The sequence below is a fragment of the Lissotriton vulgaris genome, unplaced genomic scaffold, assembly GCF_964263255.1.
Source record: "Lissotriton vulgaris unplaced genomic scaffold, aLisVul1.2 SCAFFOLD_2003, whole genome shotgun sequence".
In the NCBI taxonomy this organism is placed as follows: Eukaryota; Metazoa; Chordata; class Amphibia; order Caudata; family Salamandridae; genus Lissotriton; species Lissotriton vulgaris.
The window spans coordinates 433,283-457,357 of record NW_028242383.1 but is presented as its reverse complement, the minus strand read 5'-3'; the positions used below and the strand labels follow the sequence as shown (position 1 = coordinate 457,357).

The following is a 24,075-nucleotide window of genomic DNA, read 5'->3' as shown; positions in this document are numbered from 1 at the left end:
TTATTCACCTGGTATGATGCTGGGCAAAAGGTGGTTACGCATGTCATGAGATCCACAGTTTCACTTTTTTCAAAAGTTGTTAAGAGGTTGTCTCTAGGCTGATTCATTGCTCTTTTTCTGCATTTTGCTATGGTCGATGTCTTGTACTCCCTTTGAAGCAGTCTAATGCTGAGTTCTTTTGATTGTGCCAGGTAGTCCTTTTTTTGGCTGCAGTTCCTTTTCAACCGTAAAAATTGACTATATGGTAAATTGTCTCTTAACGGTTGAGGATGATAACTCTTGTAGGACAATAAACTGTTCTTGGCTGTTGGTTTCCTGAATGATTTGGTTTCTATTTTCAGCTCTTTTGAGTATATAGTCAGGTCTAGGAAGTCAATGCTTTCTTTATCAGCCGTATATGTGAAGCGAAGCCATGGGTCACAAGTGTTCAGCCATTCCACAAATATTTTTAGATCTTGGTTGTTATGCCATATTAGGAGGACGTCATCAATGTAACGTTTCCAGTAGAGTATACTGGAAACGTAAGGGTTGGTTTGTGTCAATACATGGTTGGTTTCGAAATTGCTCACGTAGAGCCCTGCCACCGAAGGGGCAAAAGCACTTCCCATTGAGGTTCCGTGGCTCTGCACAAATAACTGATCCTCAAATTCAAAGTAATTTTCAGTGAGTGCCATCCGGCAACACTCTAAGACAAAGTGTCTAGGTGTCCTGAAGTCCCAATTCTCAGTGAATAGAACGTCTTCCAGCATGTCTAGTGTTTCTTTTTGGGGTAGGCTTGTATATAAGGACTCGACGTCCAGTCCTACTAGGAGCATAGTGGTGGAATCAAAGGATTGGTCTTTGAGTTGATTTAGCAGATCTCTGGTATCTTGTAGATAGGTGGGGGTTTTTTTAACCAATGGTTGGAGAAATTGATCTGCGAATTTGGAGAGAGGTTCTAAAACTGATCCTATACCCGAAACTATTGGGCGGCCCGGCGGTGGAATTCGGTTTTTATGGGTTTTGGGTAGCGAGTAGAAGTATGGAATTTTTGGATTCTCAGTAATTAGAAAATCTGCTTCTTTTTTGCTTACCCATCCATTTGTTTCTGCTTCATAGACCATCATAGCTATTGTTGTTTTTAGTCTGGGTGTTGGATCAGTATTGATTTTTGTGTAGAACTTTTCGTCCGCAAGTAGTGTCAGGCATTGGGTCCGATACTCTTCTTTTCCAAGGATGACCACTCCTCCACCCTTATCTGCGGGTTTGATGACTATGTCCGTATTTGCTTGGAGTTCTTCTAAAGCTTTTCTTTCCAATCGGGTCAGATTTTGATACGGTCTCTTAACATTATTTTCCATCTCATCAATTCCTGTTAGGATGGCCTGTTCAAAGGTTAGTATCTCTACTGGTACCATGTTGGCAGGTGGTGTGAAATTAGACTTCTTGCGGAGGTTGGTGTCTCCAAGATCGGTGATTGGTACAGACTCAGAAAAGTATGCTTTCAGTTTGAGTGAGTGGCAGAATTCAGATAGTTCACATTTTAATCTGAAGAGGTCAAGGTTGGGAGTAGGGACGTAACCAAGTCCTTTGTTTAGGACGTTTTCTTGTTCCTTCGATAGAGTCACTGAGCTTAAATTAACTATTAGTGACTCGTTTTGCTGGTTCCTGGTTTGGATGATGTCATACTCCTGGTTTGAACATTCGGCTGTTGGTCTTGCCATGATATGTTTCTTCTTCTTCCTCTTTGGTTCTGGCCCCTCAATAAAAAAGGATCCTGATTCTGATTGTTAATCCCCTGCGGCGGTATGCCCATGTAGTTCTGCATTTGCTGGGATCCTTGATTGTACGGATTCATCCATCCGGTATATGGTTGCATGTAAGGCTGGAAGTATGGCATTGGTGGGCCCATGAAGTTTTGTCTTGGCCATCTATTACCTCTTCTTTGTGGTCTGGATCGGAAGTTTCCTCGGCCTTGTTTGCGACCTGAGTCATCAGACCCTGTATCGGACCCTGTATCGGACCCTCCGGATGAGTCCCAAGCATCGGAATCATTATCTGTTTTTGAGTCATTCATCTTATAATCAGTTTTTGTATAAGGATGCATTTTTTCATGACTGAACTTTTTGATATCTTTGCTTAGTTTTTGTAGTTTGTTTTGCATCAAAAAATCTTCACTGTCTGTTATTTCTTTGTTTAGATCCTCTAGTCTTTTTCTATAGATCGCTGGTTGTATGCCTTTCTTTAATTCTGCTTCAATAGCTTGTATCTTTGTTAATAGGGCATCTGATAGTCTCTTGGCAGTTTTAACTATTAGCACCAGGTAGTCAAGGGTGCATTTCCAAGAGATTGCCGACCAATCACGTCTAAAGGCTAGGTCATGAAGAAAGATTCTTGGTGCATTGGTGATCCAGAGACCACGCGGTGCTATTTTTGCGCGTAGGTACTCTGTCATGATGATTCCGTGAATTGCGACCCTAATTTTTTCCTGTTTTTTTGCTGTAAGACTGTCCCAATCATCGGTCTGTGCCAGTACTTGAACTAGATCTGTATTCTGAATTAAGGATTGTGCTGCTAGAATCTTGCTGATATCATTCCCCGTGAAACTCAAACCATTCATATCTTCCATGTTGGATTTCTTGAAGAAATGTCTGTTTCAGACAAATGTCAAAGACAAAGTTCCCGCAGCTGCACGCTACTTAATGTACTTAGTTATCAAAAGGAGGGAGGAGGAATGGCTGTCCTATCGGTTCCCCGAAACAAGGTACAGTTTATCAATAGGAGATAGGACACTTGTGACCACTTATTCCAAGAGATTTGAAAAAGCCCTCATAAACGCTGCGTATCTCGAGAAGCGGTATATCTTATTCTCCGCCCCACGCGAGCGTTATGGCAACAGTCACAGTATACTCAAAAGAGCTGAAAATAGAAACCAAATCATTCAGGAAACCAACAGCCAAGAACAGTTTATTGTCCTACAAGAGTTATCATCCTCAACCGTTAAGAGACAATTTACCATATAGTCAATTTTTACGGTTGAAAAGGAACTGCAGCCAAAAAAAGGACTACCTGGCACAATCAAAAGAACTCAGCATTAGACTGCTTCAAAGGGAGTACAAGACATCGACCATAGCAAAATGCAGAAAAAGAGCAATGAATCAGCCTAGAGACAACCTCTTAACAACTTTTGAAAAAAGTGAAACTGTGGATCTCATGACATGCGTAACCACCTTTTGCCCAGCATCATACCAGGTGAATAAACTCATCCATAAAAACTGGCATATTGTCAATACCGGAAAATTCAAATGGCCAAAACCACGTATGGCAAACAAACGCACAAATAATTTACGGGATATGTTGGTACACACGCGCCCAAGAAAAACAATCATGGCAAAACCCACAATAAATGCCCACATGGTCCCAGTAACAGGACACTATCCATGCGGTTCCTGTTTGGCCTGCAAATCTACTACTAGTACAAAAACCTTACAATTGTCCCCTACACTCAAATGGACTCAGAAACAACACAGTAACTGCAACTCATCCCATGTGATCTAGATGGTCACTTGCCCATGCGATAAAAAATACATTGGGATGACTTGCAGGAAGGTAAAACTACGTATAGGGGAACACAAAAGTAATATTCGCCTCAAAAAGAATACAACCAAACTTTGCACCCACTTCATTGAACAAAATCACAGCATTGAAGACCTGAGATGGACAGTAATAGAAAAGATATCGGAAGCGACACCCAACGCAGAAAAAATATTATATGAGAAAGAACAACGTTGGGTGGACCGTCTTAAAACCAATGAGTTTGGTTTGAATGACGAGATCTCATGGCATCACTTTGCACGCTGAACCCATAAGCACAATAGGAGTTCTGCAAAACATGAACACTAATTGCAAGCCCAACACATAAAAGAGATACACTAAACTAAAGTGAGAAACAAATAGTATGTAAACCACCCCGTTCGGCATTTTTTCGCCGATTTTTCAAAAATCCTTTAAATAATAAATCTCTTTCTTTAAGTTGTGGTAATTTTAGATAAGCCATGCTAATCACCCAAAAACCATTTATTGTCAAATTAAAGGGAGCTAACTGCATTTTTATATCTCTGAAAGTGCCCCGTTTGTTACACTACAACTGTCCGCTTTCTTTCTCCATGACTGAACATGGAAAAACGCCATCGAAAGCGTGCTCCTAGCGTCCAGGAGGCAGAGCCAGCACAAGACGCGGAATACGCTTCGATAGCGGGTGAGTGTTTACACCTCCACCGCCGTGCGTTAGTTATCGGCACAAAGCTTAATCATAACCCCGGTTTGATGTTTCTGCAGCCTGAACTCTCCTGCTGAAATGCGGTTGATCTCTTTTCAAGGTAAGACCTCTTCACGAGGTACAATGCCAACACATGTATAAGAGCGACTTTGCATTTCCACCGCCCCTTTCTATCGAAGCGCTCTAAGTAAACTAACGTGTTATAAAGCCAAAAGTTAGAAGTATGAATCAACATACCATAAAGCCATTTGTGTACTGCTGTGATATCGCCGTTTCCTCCCCTATTTTAACTCACCATAGTGTCACCATTGTTGTGTGTTTCTTATAATTGCACAAATGTTTGTAGAAATCATGCAATATGCATATTGACACAATGCATGTTATAATGACCGCTTTTCTAATATGAAATTGTCAAATGGCCACAAGTTACCCCCATTTTTTTCATTATGTCATTTTTCTCAAATCCCTAGGTATTTGAAAACCTTCAAGGGTAAGACTATTAAATAATAGAGACCCTTTATGTCAAAATTGTGACATTAATTTTTACTCACTGTGTGTTTTCCTGTTTATTTGTCCTGACGAAAGCTCTTAGACCCTCGGGCCGATAGAGCAGAAACATGTCGACGTTATTTTTTTGTCTAAATGACTTATGCTAAGGATTCCTAACTATCCCCAGAGCATACCAAGTAACTTTTAACAAGTGGTCAAGTGAACTGAATAAAACCTATAATCACCTGCACACTTTTTTATCTATCACTCAGCTTCAGTGGGGTAACTCCTGTTTCTCTGGATACTGCCACGAAAAAACCAGAGATCGCCTCGGGTGAGGCTGGCAAGACACTGACTGAATAAGCCCAATGACTGTTGCCATAACGCTCGCGTGGGGCGGAGAATAAGATATACCGCTTCTCGAGATACGCAACGTTTATGAGGGCTTTTTCAAATCTCTTGGAATAAGTGGTCACAAGTGTCCTATCTCCTATTGATAAACTGTACCTTGTTTCGGGGAACCGATAGGACAGCCATTCCTCCTCCCTCCTTTTGATAACTAAGTGCATTACATAAGCATCAGATCATAGTTACAGGTTACATTGCTACAAAGGTTACACAGTTATTAGAGCATGGCAACATAGTTACTTGTAAGGTCAAGATTAACAATAAGCACAAATACGAAAGGGGAAAAGCAAGCAAGGGGAAAGATTCAGGGGAGGGGGAAGGAGCTGGGGAAGTAGACAGGTAATGAAGGTGGGAAAGAGGAGGGGAGGGTGAAGGACATGGCATGGAAAGAGGAGGGTAAGGGCGAGGGGGACACAAACCGGTAGACGAGTCAAAGCAATGTCCAAAGTCCAGTAAGCTCTGATCCCAGGGGAAGTGGTATCATTTCCCTATCTCTGTTGCAGGAGGCTCCCTTTACGCAGTGGACTCTCTCAGAGGGGTCTCTGAGACTCCAAGGCCTACATACTGGACCCTTCCCCAAAAAGGGGAGAGGGAGAGTTTGGCAAGGGGTGCCATACCATACCTCAGCTGTGAGTGGCTCCCTTGGCGCAGTGGACTCTCTCAGCGGGTACGCTGAGAATCCAGAGTAAAAATATTGGATCTTTCCCCAACAAGGGGAGATGGAGTGCTTAGTCAAAGGGCACAAAGGACAGGGGGCAAGGCAGACTAGCAGGCAAGGTGAGAAATTCAGGGGAGAGTGGATAAGAGCTAGGAGCTAGGGAGGTAGACAAAGGGAGAAAGAGTACAAAATGGGAACAAATTTAATTAATGAGTTATTATATAGCTCTGGTTAGACCCGATGGAATCAGAGTGCTTTACATGAGGGACAATAATTTTGCAAATTACATCAGTTAAAAGTTACATAAGTATCAAGAAAAGCATTTAAAGAACATAGGGGACAAGGTGAATGGAGCAGGAAGGGTAAGGGGATAGGGTAAAGGGGTAGGAGGAAGACAGGACGCAGAGATGAGGGTAAAATAGTTACAAAAGATACCTGAAAAATAAATTTTTAGGAGCATAGAAGCAAAGGAAATTGGGGTGAGGAATAGCAAAGGGGTGAGGGCAAAAGGGGTAGTGTAGAGATACAGGGGAGAGACGAAGGGAAAGTTTGTACAAGGCCTGGCTGGGTAGGTGACGCCCGAGGGGGAATCCTCGGCCCATCTTCTCTTCAGCTATCAGGTAGCTCCACTGGGCATCGGTCAAATGGCTAGGTCTCAACAGAAAAACATTAAAGGGGAAGAGGGCGAGAAGAAGGGAGCGTAGATGGGGAAGGGGGTGGGGTGAAAGGTTAGGAGGGGGAAACGACAGAGAGACAAAGGAAAGTCTGCCCAAAATCATGCTGGGTAGGTGGGGGCCGAGGGAAAATCCACAACCCATCTCCTCTTCAGCTGACAGGTAGCTCCACCGGACATCAGTCAAATAGCAGGGTCTCTACGATCGAGGGAAGGTTCAGAGTACACGTCCAGGAGGGAGAGCAGGATCAAGGTCGGGTGAGGGATGTGGTTAAGCTCAGGACGCTGACCAGTTCTATTGTCCGGGAGCTTTAGAGCATTGTGGAGAAACCAACTGAGGCTACCAACTTGAGGTCAGGCAGGGGGGTTGGGACCTTGGTGTTAAGTTCAGTCGGTCCCCAAAATTCACAAAGCATAGGGGGTGTAACGTATGCCATGAAGCGACAGGAGGACAGGGCCAGTGTCCGCATGTCTTCAGAGGGGGTGAGTGGCAGGTCTGGCGTGGCGTCACCAGAGTCACAGTAGCACATAAGGCGAGAACTCTATTCTGCGCCAACCTCATAAGCCTAAATCTAGTAGACCACAACTCCTAAACATTACTTGCATTAGGAAACAAACTTTGTAACATAACCTGCATAGGGAATAAATCAAACCTAGACCACAGTAGAAAACATAAGACAGTAGGTAAAACCTAGTAAGCATAAAAGCACATCTATAAGCATAAATCAAGGTGCATAAATCACACTACAAACATTACATTTCCTAGCACATATAAAAAGTACACTAGGGCCTTGCGCCCTACAAACCTGATAGTCCCCTGGGCCAACTGGCCATCTATAAGGGGCTCAAATGCCCTCTGTCCAAAAAGTCAGGGCATGCTGCCAATGCACGGACGGTCACGGGGCGCACTTGGCGCAAACCTAAACGTGGCAGCTGCCCACTACTTGCTGGGCAGTGGGGAATCTTCAATGAAGGGCCTAAACGTTGCAGCTGGCACTAAGTGCTGCCCAGCTGTGCAGGCCAAGGTAGGGATGGGTCGCTTTGTATTACCACTTCTAGGTGGTCACGTCTCTACACAACCGTCACCTCTTCTTCACACTACACCAAATCTCCCCTGATCACTCCAGATGACACAACTTTCATTGTATACTCTCCTCAGTCGAAACACTGTCACCCTCTTCTCCTGGACGCCCCAGAACAACTACACCTTCAGTCGCTCAGTCACCGCTTGTCACTCCGACCTCACAGACTCTATCATCCCCGTCTTAACCACTGCAGTACCTCCATCCAGTCACTTACTTTTGGGTGTATTTACGAGCTTCTGTCTGCGGGGGGTCTAAAGGCAGGAACCACCACTACCGACGTTGCCACTAGAAGAACCTGTATATTAAGACCCAGGTGGGCCTTCTATGGTCGCCACGTCGCCCACCGCAGCCAACAGCAGCTGAGCTGTGTGTTTTCAACGCCAAGGGCCTGATGTGGGGATCACTGAAAGCAAATACTGGTGGCCGAACTGCAATGCCCTGTGCCCGGGCTGCCGAAGTGCGTCAATTGGATTTTCCAAGAGTAGGAGGTAGATCGGTCCCTCTGTTGTCCTATGCCGATGAAACGGTATTAATGACCCTGACGGCCAATAGTTTACAAAAGGCCCTGACCGCCTTCACTGACTTTATGTTAGGACTGGACCTCAAAGTAAATTTTGGTAAATTATTTATTATGGTTTGTGGTCTGGAAAAAACAAAAACTCGGAAGTTCATTGTGAATGGAAAAATCATTGAGAAGGTGCTCAGTTTTACCTATTTAGGTAATGTTTTTAACAACAAACTGAACTGGGACAAACTAATTATGACAAGGTCCCAACAGACCAGTAGAATAACAGAGGGGCTGTTTCGTTTTGCCTGTAAATTGGGACATAAACCGGTCAGAGAAATGATAATTTTATATAAATCCAAATGTTTATCTGTAGCTACTTTTGGGGCTGGAGTATGGGGTTACCATAAGTGTTTTAAATTTCAGGTTTTCGAGAACACATTTTTAAAAAGGCTTTTAATGATTCCGAGTAGTACTTCAACCTCATTTTGTCACTCAGAGGTGGGCCTGGAATACGTGAAAGATAGGATAAACATTGCACCCCCTATCCTATGGGGGAAATCTGGTCTTAAGAGACTTTGACATTCACTAGGTGTATCCTTAAAGATTGTATGAACTTAGATAATGCAATGTCACTCCCTTGGCTGCGTTATGTTAGGGATACTTTTTATAAGATCGGTCCAGAGGTATGTTATAATAACCTAGATACTATTGAGTCTAATATGAAAATGATTATAAAAAAAGCATACCACACTGAATTAATGATGTCTGACCAGGGCAGGGGAACGTTAGATGATGGGGCATTAGGTCCCCAGCAATTTTATTTGTCTTTTACTTCACATATACAATCGCGTTTTCTATTGACCAGATTTCGATTGGGTACACTGCATTTTTTAGTAGCCTATCCTAAACAGGCTGGCTGGTGTGGGAGGCTAGCCCCCTGTCCTTGTAATAATATGGCCAAACATAGTACAATGCATATTATGTTGTTCTGTTCCCTGTACAAATACCCTAGAGCATGTTTTATTAAACCTATATTGAACATTATTAGGCCCTGCTCTTATCAAGAGGGCTATGCCTTTTTAAGGGCACTATCTACGGCTGTAATCTCTAGTGCAGTGCTTAGTTTTATTAGAAATGCATTTATAATCAGGAAACGATATGAAGTGCGAAAATTAATCTAATTATAATCTTTTTACTAAGAGTTTACTTTTTAGTCAATTGTACAAACTGAGGTGGGATAGCTATGATGATTTTAAAATTGATAAATTTTTCTGGTTTATTAAGATCTATGGTAGAGAATATGTGAGAAGTTTGTAATTGTTTTTAGATGTTTTATTGTGTAAATTTGTATGATTCTAATCAATCAAATAAAGTTATTTGAACGAAAAAAGTTAGTACATTCCACCCTTGCTGGGTGGAATGTTCTAACAGCCTTATAGCCATTCTGCATAGGGCTGTACCTTTTGTTACAGGCCTACACCCTCATTGTAGTCCCTTGACTGCTGCTTGGACCTCTATCTCGGGTTCAGGGCCTTTAACAACCGGGATAGCCCTCTGCAGCGGGCTATAAGGCTATAGTATATGTTAAAACAATTTGTGTTTGTGCACTAAAATAGCAATTGAAAAAATTAAAATAATTCTTATGACTCTGAAGCCTAATCCTTGAGAGCCTTCAAAATTGATTTTCGTATTATAGAATCATTTCATCAATTTCAAAGCATTCCAAGGATATAGTTCACCACTTCAGTAAAATAAATCCACAGTCCGGATAGTGAACAACAATATATAGGCTTATTACTGGATGCATTCCTCCTGCCATTACTGTCCCATCAAAATGATAATAAGCATGCATCCAAGTTTCAGGACTATGAGCTCCATCATGTTTTTGGTTTAAAAAGCCCCTTGACGAGTATGTGATGTATGAAGAAGATCATAGGTGGTAGCCTAGTTATTCAAGATATTAAGTCATGGTCATGACTGAAAAATAAGAACAAATAAATTCATTCAAACAATATTATGCAATGTTATTCCTAGTCCATAGTTTTTGCACAAAAATATAATTTTTTATTGGTAAAATATAAGTCTATAGGCCAGACATGCTATTATACTAGTTGTTCAAAGCAATTGTAAACTGTGCACTGACTTTACACAAGCAATATTTTATTTGCTAACCAAGTTATGTACCAATAGGAGGGTTTGTCAAATAAATATTTGTGGACAGGATGTAAAATGACCTGCCTAATTAGCGGCCATTTAACAGTTAACAATTTGTGATCCCTGTGAATGGCTGCAGTGACAGTTGTGGTGGCCAGTAAGGGCTGCAGACTGACATCAGTGTCACTGCATTAACAATAGAACTGCGCTTACTACTCCTGAAGTTGCCATTCTGATTCCCAACGAGGATGGGGTCCACTTCGCACCCCTTCCCCTTTGCAAACCAGTTACCACCCGAACCTGGTCTTCGGTAACTGATCAATGGATTGGGACCATAATTATGGTTGCAAAATATTGATACATATGTTACCAGTTCACAATTTGGAAGGAATTCTCAGAACACGTCTCTTCCAAAATGCTAATGAAAATCAGTTTGTATCCTATTTTGCAATTCAGCAAATCTTTCCCACATAACAAAAAGTGTGTGGACCATAAGAACAAGTGATTAGTCCCTTCGATTCAGAGAGTTCCATCCTGGCAGCATCGATCTTCCTACACAGCCATGTTGAAGGATCTTCCCTGCGGCGCTCCAGTCACCAATCATTGATGGTGTCCACAAAGTGTGTTGGGAACACTGATCCCCGACTGTGTTTCCTCATTCTCACTTCTATGAAGGACCATTGTTCCCTCTTTTGCTGATCCACCGATTCTGTACGGTGATCAGTCCGCACTATTGGAAACCCGATCTTTTTAGGGTATTTTCACCTTTTCGTGAAATCCAAGAACTAGCGAGCACATCTGTGATGTCTAACAAGAGAGGTGGTTCTCGCTTAATTTCGTTTCTGCAAGCATTGAGTGCCTACATACCCTCGCCAATGGTATTGATGTATTCCTACAATGGGGCTGTCTACACCACAGGAGTACCTCTACCCTTTGGGTGCTTTCATTTATCTTCCTTCGTCCTGATCATGACCCTTTGTAAGTAATTTTATGGGGTTGAAATATCGACATAGCACAAGTGGACTGGTTTTAATTTAATGTGGAGCATTTTACTTGGGGTGGGCGAAGAATTCTGCTCTGCCGGCGTAGTTGGGGGAGTGCTCCGGAGCAGAGTTTTTTCTTGGGCACGGCTCGTCAGCGTTAAGATGACAAGTGAGAAAAATCGCGCACTAGACTTCCTCCCGGCAAGATTTCTCACTGCGGGTGGTCGTGGCAGGTTGCGACCGCTCGCGTCGAGAAATCTGCTGCTCGCGTTGAGGAAGCTGGCACTCTGGTAGAATATGTACTCGAGTGGGAGAAAGGAGCAGCTACGCGTAGTGCTGTTCATGGTGATTTTCCAGTGTGGGATAAACTCCCAGAGCTAAAAATCAGTGTGAGCAGCACGACTAACCCCGCTCCGCTGCTCGCAGAACTCCACTGAACAAGGCAAAGTTTTTTCCGCACTTCATGGAGTTCCGCAGAGCCGAGCTCTGCGACCTCCGCCCAGGCCTACATTTTACCATTTTACTCTATTTCAGAGTACAATTTGACAACCAATGTATCCACATTAGTCACTATCTTTGTACATATGTTTGTTGTACAGCACTTGCACACTTTAAATGTACCTATCTCACTCTCACTGCGCTTTTGCATTGTTGGGAGCACCTAATTATCTCAAATTGTCTAAAGAGAGAAATGTAACTCCATTTGTCGTTTCCTTCGGAAAATAAGAAATTTAATAAGAAATTGATTAAAAAACTGATCTTTTTTGCTAAAACGAGGCTCTCTAATGGTTATATAGGGTTACCAAGGAAGTTGTGGATGACACTTCCCCTGCAGGGTCCGTTCTCTTTATCTACGATCTTCATACACAGGCATATAGTAGAAATCCAACCCAAAATGTTTTAGTCATGGCTTCATGGTTGTTATTATTATCAGAATAAGGGTAGGTCCTCCTAAGCAAGGTGGGTACACACATTTGTACCAGATGGCTATGGTATGTGTCGCTGGAAGATCTGAAAATCAATCTTGGTGCCCGCACACACCTGATAGGGTGTCCTGCTTCATCATTGGGCGCACCTCATCTGGCCGGCACTCAAAGCCTGACGGGCCAGAGGGCTTCTTTATCGGAGATCCTATGATCTTTTGATCTAAATGGTATGGAGAGATGCAAGATAGGGAATGGATGGGTTTCATGGGTGCGTGGTGACTAAAATAGGTACTGGGCACATAGGACAAAATATTTAATGACGAAGGGTACCAGGGCTAAGGAAAAACATTGGTGCTGTCATGTGGTCCTCAGGTACCAAGAGTGCTACTAGTCTGAGGTGGTTACTAGTTCTGTGTGGTCAACATGTTTCCTACCTTGAAAGCCCTATGGTTGGGTGGCACTTTGACAGGACCTAGAAAGTGTTTATGTTTGTGCCCCTGTCTGGGGCTGGTGGTCTCCTCTCTATCAGAGGATGGCCTTATAGTGTTAACCAGTGTCCCCATGGTGGGTGCCGGTCAATGACTCCACATCAAAGAAGGGGACACAAGGTGGAAAAGTACAAGCGACACAGTTTAAGCAAAAAGAAAAGGTGCATTCTACATGTGCAATAGATATTGCAGGTGAATTAGTGTATATACAAATTTTAGTGTCAGGGTGACACAAGCCTGCTAGCTTTTTCAGCAGACATTCAATTAAACTTCTCAAATGCAACATGTAGGAAGAGCACATCAGAAAATGTCTTAATAACTAATAGCGAGCCTGCAATGTTTAAGGGGCCATGTTTTTGCATTGTCATGACTTACCTCAATAGAGGCAGAGTAGAGCTCCTTAGGTGAAATGGAGCGTTCCGACCAATATGAGGGACACCTTCATGAGAAAGAAAAGAAGCAGTCGTAGTCATATGTATTGAGCATCAGTGTTAGACGATTATGAGTTTCATCGTTAGTGATAAAGCACTGGTATTTATCGGTCTGCTTAGTGAAGATGGTCGTACAAGAAGTGGAGTACCAATGCTGTGAGAGTGTGCTGAAACAACACGATGTATAAGGATTGCTAATGTCACATGCGCTATAATTCTCATCTTGTTAGATCCTTGTGTGGGGTACTACAGTTGTTGAAATATCGAATATTCAGGCCATCTAGGCGCACTAATGGCATTGATGCCGTCAATGAAAAGGTGAAGCATGCAAGAGGAGTGTTTTCCCTCATATTGTGCATATCGCATTTAAAACAAAGAAGGTAGGTTTATGGTCGTGCCCAGTACAAGCGTCTTACCAACGGTTCGAGAATCGAGTGCCTGTGGCTATATCAAACAACCGCATGGACCCACCCAATGGCGTTGAAAATGTGAAGTAGTATTTAACAGTGACAAAGGTGCCCCATCAAGTCGGGTGGTTCATAATGCTGTGAACAGTAAAGGTTATACGCGAACCGAGTTGGTCCATTTATATGCGGCCCAGAGTGTATGCTTTTAAGTGCAGTAACTGCCCCAAAACCAGTACACCTACTTTGTGGATGATCCGGACACTACCATGACACCTACCCACCTCCATCTGGCCCGGAACGATGAGACCGCTTAGCCGTGTCTGTATCTTAGTAACATTGGTTATGTGGTTTACGTCATAAGCGGATGGTTCCTGTTGTGGATGAGTCGGGTGGATGACGGAGTGGCTATCTTAGAGAGGGGACCAGGAGAGTCTCCTTGTAATAAGAGGTGAAATTTGGGTGAGGTGCCTAGTTCCAGATACAGAATGGTGGCTGAAATGAGGGGTGGAAGATGCACAGTAGTTTGCCTATTAATAGCCATAAACCCTGGGTGTGTAGCAAGAGGTCTTATGTTTAGAACCTTGGAATATGGAACAGTGATTCTATGGCTAGTGTGGCGGCCATCTTAAGAGTGTTTAAAAATATTTTTGAAACTAGGGTGGGGGCTGTTAATAAACCCTGTTGCAAAATTATTACACTGTAGTATGCCTAGTCATATCCATAAGCCCTAGGTGTGGGGCCATAGGTCTTGTATTATGGGCCACGGTATGTGGAATAGTGGTTATATGTATATTTACTAAAGTGGCATGCCATCTTGAGAGTGTTCAAGAGCATTGTGCATCTAGGGTTGGCAGTCAAATGGTGGTGCAACACCCTTACCCATGAGTATAGATTCATATGGGTTGGGGTAAAGCTATATATCATGGTGATTCATCAGTTGGGTACCATTTGGCATTCTCCGAATACATTTCTATGTTAGCAAAATGAGCTGGCCCTTTGAGAAGGAGTGGATAAGCTGATAGCGACTTAGTTAGTGTCTGGTGTTCATGCTGGTCTATATGTTGTCTGTAGAGAAGTGTCTTTGTGTACAGACATAGTTCTCCACCGGGCAGTGACAGGCTATGTATTGAGTTTGTGACAAGGGATATCATCATGCAGGACTGTACTCTGGGTTGAGAAGAGGCAGAAAATCCAACGTTGCTCCATATCAAACAGTTTTTGCCTATTCAGGCGGTACTCGTTTTACGCACAGTCTAGCTCATTTCCTCTTTCGTATGTAGATGGTTAATGAAGTGTGAACTCATTTTAGTGATGATTTCTTGACATCGGATGTTGCTTTGATGTTCGATAATGCGTGTCTTCACTGGTAGAGTGGTCATCCCGAAGTATCTTAATGGACAGGAACATTCAATCAAGTAGATGCAATTCTTGGTGTTGCAGTTTGTATGTGCACGTTGTGTCCAGATCTGGTTGTTTTGGAGAGTAACTTCTTGAGTATGTTTCGTCAGGTGGCACACACCACACTGGCCACAGGGATAGTGTCCTTGTACAGGGTGTTGATTCCAAAGTGTGCTTTGTGTTTGTTTTTGCTTGATAGGTGGGCGAGTGTGTACCAACATATCCAGTAAGTTGCTTGTGTGCTTGAAGGTGAAACGTGGCTTCGGGATGTTCAGGTTGCCAGATTCAATGATCCTCCAGTGTTTCCTTATCACCCTCTGGATTCTGTTAGAGTTTGGTGTGTATGTCGTCACACAGGTGATGGTATCTTCTTCCTCTTTTTGTTTTGGTTCCACAGTGCCTCTCGGTTGCTGTTACGTGCTCTTTTGCTTGAATTCTTTATGATGGATGTAGGATGGTTGTGGGCTTCCAGGTTCATGCTCAGTGAGAAAGCTTTGTTATTGAAGCTGGAGCTGTAATTGCAATTCCTTCATAGTTGCAATAATTGGCTGAAAGGGAGGTTGGCTCACGTAGTGCAGTAAATTATTGCAATCCTCTGGCTTCTTATAGGTGTTGGTGGATAGTTGACTGTTGCCCATTGTGATGGTCAGGTCCAAGAAATGGATCTATGTAGAGGAGACTGTGCACGTGAACCTTAAAAAGGGTTCAATGTGTTTATACATTCAAAGAAGGAGTTACAAGGGGCTTCATCACCTTTCCAGAAGATGAGAATGTCATCTATGTAGCGACGCCATGTCAGGATGTTAGTGGAGAAAGGGTTATTATTGTGGATATTGGTGCGTTCAAATTCCGCCACGTAAATGCATGCCAGGCTGGGGCCGAAGCTGTTCTCCACTAAAGTACCCTGGATCTAATGGTAAAAGGTGTGCTGAAACCCGAAGACGTTTTGGCGCATTGCTATGGTGGTGCTTTCCATAAAGAAGCTAATCGGGGTTTGTGAGGTCCAGTTCTCAACTAACAAACACGTCTCTACAATGTTCAGAGTTGCTTCTTGGGGGATGTTGGTGTATTACTCTTCCATGTCTAATGTCATCAAAAGGTCAATCTCGTCACTATTGTCTATGTTCACAATCAAATTCAAAACATCTCTGGTGTCTTGAAGATATGAAGTAATTCTTTTCACAAGAGGTTGCAAGATGTAATCCCAGAATTTGCTTAGAGGTTCCAGGAGGAAACCTATGCCTGAAACGATGGGGGGGGGGGCCAGGAGAGGAAAGATTCCCTTGTGAATGTTAGGGAGAATGTAGAAATACGGAGTCCTTGATTCCATGTTGACAAGGATTTCTGCTTATTTTCTAAGAGATCCATCCTTGAGCTTCGGCTGAATTGACCATGGATTTAATCCTAGAGGTCAAGTGGGTAGTAGGATCAGTGGTAATCTGTTTGTAATATTTTTGTTCCGATAGTTGTCACAACGTTCGTTGTTGTAGTCAGCGGTCTGTATTATGACAACTGCTCCTCCTTTGTCCGCTGGCTTAACTGTGATTGATTCATCCTCGGTCAGTTGTCTAATGGCTTTCCTTTCCTGGAAGGAGATGTTGTTGAAATGTTTCTTTGTATCCATGTTGCCAATATCCTTGATGACTGTATGTTCAAAGGTCAGGATCTCGTGTGATGTCATGTATTTCTGTGGGGTGAATCTGGACGGGGCTCCTAGGCCTGTATCAGTCTCAATGTATGGTTCTTTGTATTGGAAGAAAGCCCTCAGCCTTAATTTCCTTACGAACCCATGAAGTTCTTTGTAAAGTTGGAAACAATCGTCATGGGGAGAAGGTACACATCCTACGCCTCTCTCTAGTACTTTTAGTTCTGTAGGGGTCAATACCTTAGACGATTAACCACTGTTCGTGCTCCTGAGTTCCATGCGCTGTAGCAATTGCGGCTCTGGTTGGTCTTGCCACTGGACATGTTTCTGTCCTATTCTTCTTCTGTCTCTGCCCCTGCCCCAGCCTCTTCCTAAAGAAGCCTGTTAGTTTGGGTGCATTGATACATCAGGGGTGGTATCTGAAACAGCGGATTCCATGGTGGTTGTTGTCTGAAATAGGGGCCCAGTGGGTATCCAAACATTGGTCTGGGGGGTGGCCACGGTAGTTTCTGTGGCTGTTGCGGCTGTCAGTACATGAAGAGCTGCTGAAGGAGCCTTGCTGTGAGCGGTTATCGGAGGAGCCGCCATCGGAGGAACAGTCACCTTCTTGTGCATGGAAATCTTCTCTGATGTAAGGGTAGACCTTTTCTTTATCAACTATTTTGATATGCTTCTGCAGCTTAGAAATCTTTTGTCGCATCAGATGGTCTTTATGTTCCTTCACCTTGGCGTAGATTTCTACAAGTCTATTCTTAAAGATAGTGATGCTGATGCCTGCTTTAAGGTTATTCCCCACCACTGTGACTTGTACATCAGAGAGTTGTTTGGCTGGGTTGATAATGAGTATCAACCAATCGTGTGTGCATCTCCTCAAGACTTGTGACCATTCCCTTCTAAACCCAATATCTTCTAAGCAGATGTGTGGGGCAGGTGACTAAAAACCTATTCGGGGCAATGCTAACTATTAGGTATTCTGTCATTAATGCGCCTTGGAGAGCTATTTTAGTCTGTAACTTTTTCTGGACTGATACTGAGTTTCAGTCATCAGTCCAACTTCCTGATGTTTCATTCCCATCATTACTCAGTAATGACGGTGCTCGCAGTATCTCGGTAACCATGTTATCATTGAAACTAGGCCCATGTGTGTCCATTGTGCCAGAAACGGGGGTTGTTTGGTAATGTACAGTTAGGGGTATGAGTCTCTTGAAGGGGTGTTGCAGGAATATTCGTGTTGTGGGGCTAGATAGGAATAGTGATAGTTAAATAGTTCCCATGGCAAAGCTGCCGTACATAAATCTCTAAATCAAAGGAGGGAAGGAAGAGCGAGATAGTTTACAGAGGTCCTACACCCTAGCTCCTCCCGGGAAACAGTTATATTATTATCAGAATAAGGGTAGTTCCTACTAAGCCAGGTAGGTACACACAGTTGTACCAGATGGCTATGGTATGTGTCGCTGGAAGATCTGAAAATCAATGTTGTAATATCAGTTGTTGGAGGTTCCATGCTCTCAATGTAAACAGGTGGAGACTCATAACTCTACTACTAGGCAGAGATCTCCATTCAGAACTTGTGAATACTATCCGTGTGGAATTCTGTTCTAAGGCTTGGGAAGAAATCTCTGTTTAAAGGGACCTCTGAAAAGAAATTTCCCTTTGTGCACAGACACTACAGTTTTCATCCTTGACCCCAATTTCTACCCTGCAACATCTCCTAAATAAGACATGTTAATATTTATCAATTAAAAGTATAATTTTCTACTTCAAAATGCTTTAAATACAATATATTGAGTTGTACAATAATTTATGGCCTTATTTAGATTTTAGCAGACAGATTACTCAGTTACAAAGGTGACGGATATCCCGTCTGCCGAAATATAAATTCTATAGGATACTATGGGATTTATATTTCAGCAGGTGAGATATACATCACTGTTGTGAGGGAGTAATCCATTTGCCGAAATCAAAATCAGCCTCTAAACCAAAAATGAAAGCTTCAGGAAGCTTTAGTAAGGAATAAAAAAGACTGTTTTATTTCTGTCCGTCTGCCAGTTTTTAAACTAAAAGTCCACACGTTTGATTCCTAACAGTTGTACACTGGACAGGATTGTATATAAGCATTAGTCCATCAATCAGTAGATTTGTAGAGCTCCACTTGTCACCCGTGAGAATATCCAGTAAGTGTGAGCGGGAAATCCGTTACACTCGCGGATTTTGCGGATTTTGGGGGAAATCCGCAATCCGCGAATTTTGCGGATTTCCCGCAAAATCCGCAAAAAAAAATCCGCGAACGTAACGGGTTCAAAAGTTGAACCCCCACTCATGCAACTATTTTACAATGGCGCCAGCAAGCTGCCAGCGCCGTTGTAAAATAGTTACAAAGTTAGCTTGCACAGGAACCACTAGATAAAACGAAGCAGGTGCTGCTTTATTTTATCTAAGTGCTTCCTGTGCAAGCTAACTTTGTAACTATTTTACAACGGCGCTGGCAGCTTGCTGGCGCCATTGTAAAATAGTTATTTACACTTACAGCTCACTCAAGGGACCCCTGCGCCCTTCGGGGCGATTGCATAGTAACACACACATGGTCGCTCGAACTAGTTGATGCTCAAATTCAGTGACTCATTCATTAGCCCAAAAACAATCGTGAGCGTCGTCGAGGCTGGACAGGTGTGCCTTCTTCCCAAATCTACCGTGGAAAATCAGCTGTGATGCTGGATAGGCTTTGCATCCTTGACTTTCACGAGCGCAATACCCGAACTTCTTTCTCTTCATCTGCTGAACTGATCTTTCTCTTCGCTCGAACTAGTTGATGCTCAAATTCAGTGACTCATTCATTAGCCCAAAAACAATCGTGAGCGTCGTCGAGGCTGGACAGGTGTGCCTTCTTCCCAAATCTACCGTGGAAAATCAGCTGTGATGCTGGATAGGCTTTGCATCCTTGACTTTCACGAGCGCAATACCCGTGCTGTTCCTGTGACCAGGAGCTTCTTTCTCTTCATCTGCTTGAACTGATCTTTCTCTGACCTTTTATTTACACAAGAGGCACATACCCTACTGGGCACATTGTGTTCGCACGGGTTTCTGCAAGTTCGCACGCGTTTTGTACAATTTCGCAATTTGCGAAATTGTACAAAACCCTTGCAAACTTGCAGAAACCCGTGCGAACATTAAAAAAAATCCGCAAATTCGCGGGAATTCGCGGATTTTGCGGATTGCAAGTTTGCAAATCCGCAAAATTCGCGAACGCGAGATTCGCAAAATTCGCCCATACTTAATATCCAGGTGCTAGTAGGGTCCAGCTGATTAGCCTAGTAGTCAGGTCTTTAGAGACTCTGGAAGAGATGAGGAGGTTTGTAGATGAGAGAGTACCTCATTCCATGTCTTCGTTGCTAGGTAGGAGAACGCAGGACCTCCACATCTGCTATGCCATATTATTGCAATGGTTTGTGCTGCTGTAAAATTGGAATCATCTATGGAATTACTTCCAATGCATTTTATTACAATGGGTCAATTCACAAAGTCATTTTGAAACAATACTTTTTCATTCTTTTTTAATTAACCTCAAAAGATCTAACATGACAAATAAAATTGGAATTTTCAGGAAACCTTCTTATTCAGCTAGTAATATAAAGGACTGTGCCCTTTTTGCACTTTTACTAATAGGAATTTGGACATTTTGGGGCTGATTCACAAAAGCATGTACAGGTACATGAAAGAATGCTACAGAAAAGCATTTTCACATGCTTCAAAATGCCAATGGGCAAGACCCGAAAATGGGGAAACTTTGCAAAGGGGAGTGAGTGTATATTTGCACACTGCAAATACTTAACCCTCATTTAATACATCACTCAATCATCCACAGAGGAGAACACTCTGTGTTAAAAATAGTCAATTTCAAAAGCTATATTAAGAACCAGAAAATCAATTGCTGTATATTTGCAATATTTCCATAGGTGACTGCAAAGTGAATGCTAACATCCCTACCACAACATATTCTCCACCCACTTAAAATGAAAACAAAGTGAGAGATGAATATAACCCACTCTTGAAGGTTCTGGTGATAATGATTAAAACTAACATATTGTTTTAATTTCTTTCCAGGAATTTGAATCTGAAGGGCATGTAGGAACACATGTCGTGATTTCCGGATTGTGTAATGTGTATACCCATTACATCACCACATATGAAGAATATCAGGTATTCAAGGCTCAAGGCTCACTGAATGTAATAATTTAGGCCAGTTGCTAAGCATTCCTTTGTGAAATCATCTTAAAGATAATCTTTCAATTCATTGAGCAAGAAGACTTAAACAGGACAATACCGCAAATGTTATGCCTATATGTTGTCCCTAACTAGTCAAATGTTGCCATCATGGCATTGAAGATCTGCATGTTTAATTTATTAAAATGGTTGTTTTGTCTTGATTGGTTTCAAAACACTAAATTGAGTTAAATATCAGGCAAAGGCATTCTCATTAAAAAGTACCCTTGTTTTAGTGGCGGTGATCCAGAAAGACATTTTAGTTTGCGGCTATATTTTAGATTAGGCTATACTATATTCTAAAGATGGAATACAATTAGCACAAAAGGTGTTATAAGAATAGACCCTCCACTCATCACCACATAGAATGTCCATGTTTCCTGGTCTTTTTGTAGTAGATATTCTATGTTTACAAGTAAAGACAGCAAATGTTGAATCAAATACAAGAGACCTTATGGCAGATTTTGCAAATAGATCATGATCTCATTAGCTGTAACTTAACAACGGTGACAAAATAATGTAATACAAATGTTTACTTTGAATATTGTGTACCACAATTTTTATAGAAAAAAAGAAGTATCAGCAGGAGCAAATGGTAGTTACATTTCATGTAAAGTGTATTAAATGTGAAAAATTAGGTGATAGACTATTTCACAGTGTATATTTCTGTTCCACAGCAGTTTTTGACAAATGTTAGGATAATTTCCAGCTTGGCCATAGTTTTCCAAAGATGGTTCGACAAATGTAAAAGGTTTGAACCATGACAGTTGTTCATGCTATTACTGCCTATGTAATTTACATACATTTAGAGTCATTGTGCATATATTTATCTTTTGTCAAAATAAATTCTCTCATTGAGTGTCCCGCTCTTTTAATAAGCATGGATAGGTCACAATGCTGCCTTTTCATAATAAGAAATTGTATCTATTGCTTTTAAACCTTCATCTATTGTTCATGCTATGTACCTCTCTCACATTAAACAATCTCTAGGAATGCTTACTTAATATTAACAGGCAACTGTAATTGAACCAAGGTGATTTATTTCTGGCCTTGTTTGAACAGCTGAGATAATGACCGACTCAATGTTACCTTTTAATGAGAATTCCTAAGCCTGAAGTGGCTCAAAGTTCAAGTCTTGTTGCACTTTAAATCCTTTGTTCCAGGAGGATGAACAAGAGAATGCAATTCCTGTGTTAGTGAAACACCGAGAGTATATGCAACCTTATGCAGTGCAGATGTATGTTGGAATAATGGTAACAAAAATATTGTGACACCAAAATATTGGGGTCTGTTCACAAAGGTGAATTTGGCCGTTAATGCAAGTGTGCAACTGGCTTTCCTAAGTTACACCTGCTAGGATTTCACAAATTGATCCCTGGCAAGTAAAAACTCTTTTATGTGAATTGCAGTTAAAATATAAAAAATGCAAAAAAGTTGGATACAAAATTATAGAGAACTCAAATGTAGTATAATAAAAGTAAATAGATTCAACCACACGATCAGCTTTGACAAATATAGTTACCAACAGTATTGAAAAAAAATGGTATAAAAAAATCTGTTTATTTAAATGAAATTTAATGCAGTAATTTAGTTAAAATAAGATCTATAATGTTTTGTAACTTCTATCAAACTTACAATAAACAGATATCTGCAAAAATAATCAATCTTCATAAAATCAAATATATTTTACATTTATTGTTATAAAAACAGTAAGACAGTTTAAAAAAATGTACATTTTTAAACATTATCAGGTACCTGCATCAATGTAGTCTTTTGCGATTTCTTAATTGTGATTATTAAGGAATCGCAATTAAGGAATTGCAAAAGCCTATGCATGTAGGAATCGCTATAAAATTAGCGATTCCAAAACATTCCTTATTGCGAGTCGCACATTGCGAGTCGCAATTAAGGAATGCCTTCCCATTCATTCCTATCGACACCCTGTTGCACCCCTGAATTGCTCTGTTCACACATCTTGCGCATACACATGCCCCAAGGACAGGTGTGTGTATAGCCTACAAGTTTTTTAAAATTACCATCAAGTTCAACTTGATGGTAATTTGCGCCCCCTAGTAGCGAAATCACTATTCTAAAATGGTTTTTGCATTGCATTTAAGGAATCGCAAATTGCAATTCCTTAAATGCAATCTCAATTTGAGAAATCACAATTAATTGCGAATTCTCAAATTGCAAGTGCCTTGAACCTTGATGCATCGCAAATGCCATTTTTGCGGGAGCAAACGGCCGATTTTTGTGAATGGCACCGTTTGCACTCACAAAAATGGGTGATGCATGTGCCTGTAAATATTTTTAAGTGCAATATATTTTTAAATGAATGTTGTATTAGCAGTACTAACATTTAAAAATACATTTCCATAAATTGAGAAATATATCAATTTTGAAATGCATTTCTAATTTAAATAGATATAAATTATTCTTATAGAAAATATTATTTTTAGTATAAATTTTATTTGGAGAACATTATATCACACAATCATCATTAACAAAAGCAGATAAGCCAAATCGCTACGAATAAACGGAAAAAAGAGACCGCCATTCATAAATTATTGGCATAAATGGAACACACAGCTCTACAATAGCATGCAAGGTGTATTGGAATCATCACCCCCAACAAACACAGACACAAAGGGAGAAAGAAGAGAAAGCTACTATGATGATGTGTAGTCATGACCAGCCCAAGAACCAATCAGAAGTCCCCTCACAGGGTTCCAGATTTTCCTTAACCTAGGTCTCCGCTTATCATTTTCTATTAACAAGATTTTGAAAAGGCCTATATTCAGACACCCATGCCAGAAGAGCATTGGATTAGGAGCCTGAGTGAGTAGCCAGTGTCGGTCTAAAATGAATCGTGCCAGTGCAATTCCAAAATAGTAAATCCCACCAAGATGAGCCAGCATACATGATGAGTGACCTAACATGATTAATTTAGGGTCCCAGACGATGTTGGTAGGACCAAGCCAGTTTGGTTTTCCAAAGACTATCTGCCAATAATGAACAATAGAAGGACAAGTGTTAAAAATGTGGATGGCTTCTGCCTGATCAGTCGAACATCGGAAGCATTTAGCATCCTGTCTAAGGTTCAGGATGTAGAGATGGTTGGGAGTATAATAAAAACTGTTGATAAATTTAAACTGATGGGCTTCAACCCTTGAGACATTTAGAACACTATTGGCAAGCGCGTTTGTATGTCTCATATCATAAAGAGTTACCTCCACTCCAAGATGCCTACTCCACTTATCTACCCCACATTGAAAAGGGTCAGCAGGCCCGGCCCGTTCCACCT

General features: G+C 41.7%; 1 protein-coding gene across 2 annotated transcripts in view; it reads left to right on the top strand.

Moving 5' to 3' along the window:
* The window catches only part of LOC147668982 (putative neutral ceramidase C), a 101,458-nt gene that overhangs the window by 8,080 nt on the left and 69,303 nt on the right, over positions 1-24,075 (top strand). For both annotated transcript variants that reach the window (XR_015303760.1, XM_086948311.1), the window contains exon 3: positions 20,613-20,708. Coding sequence is in view for 1 of the 2 variants with exons in the window: in XM_086948311.1 (XP_086804437.1) it covers positions 20,613-20,708 (96 nt within the window). In the remaining variant the exon portion in view is untranslated. The remainder of the gene's footprint in view (positions 1-20,612; positions 20,709-24,075) is intronic.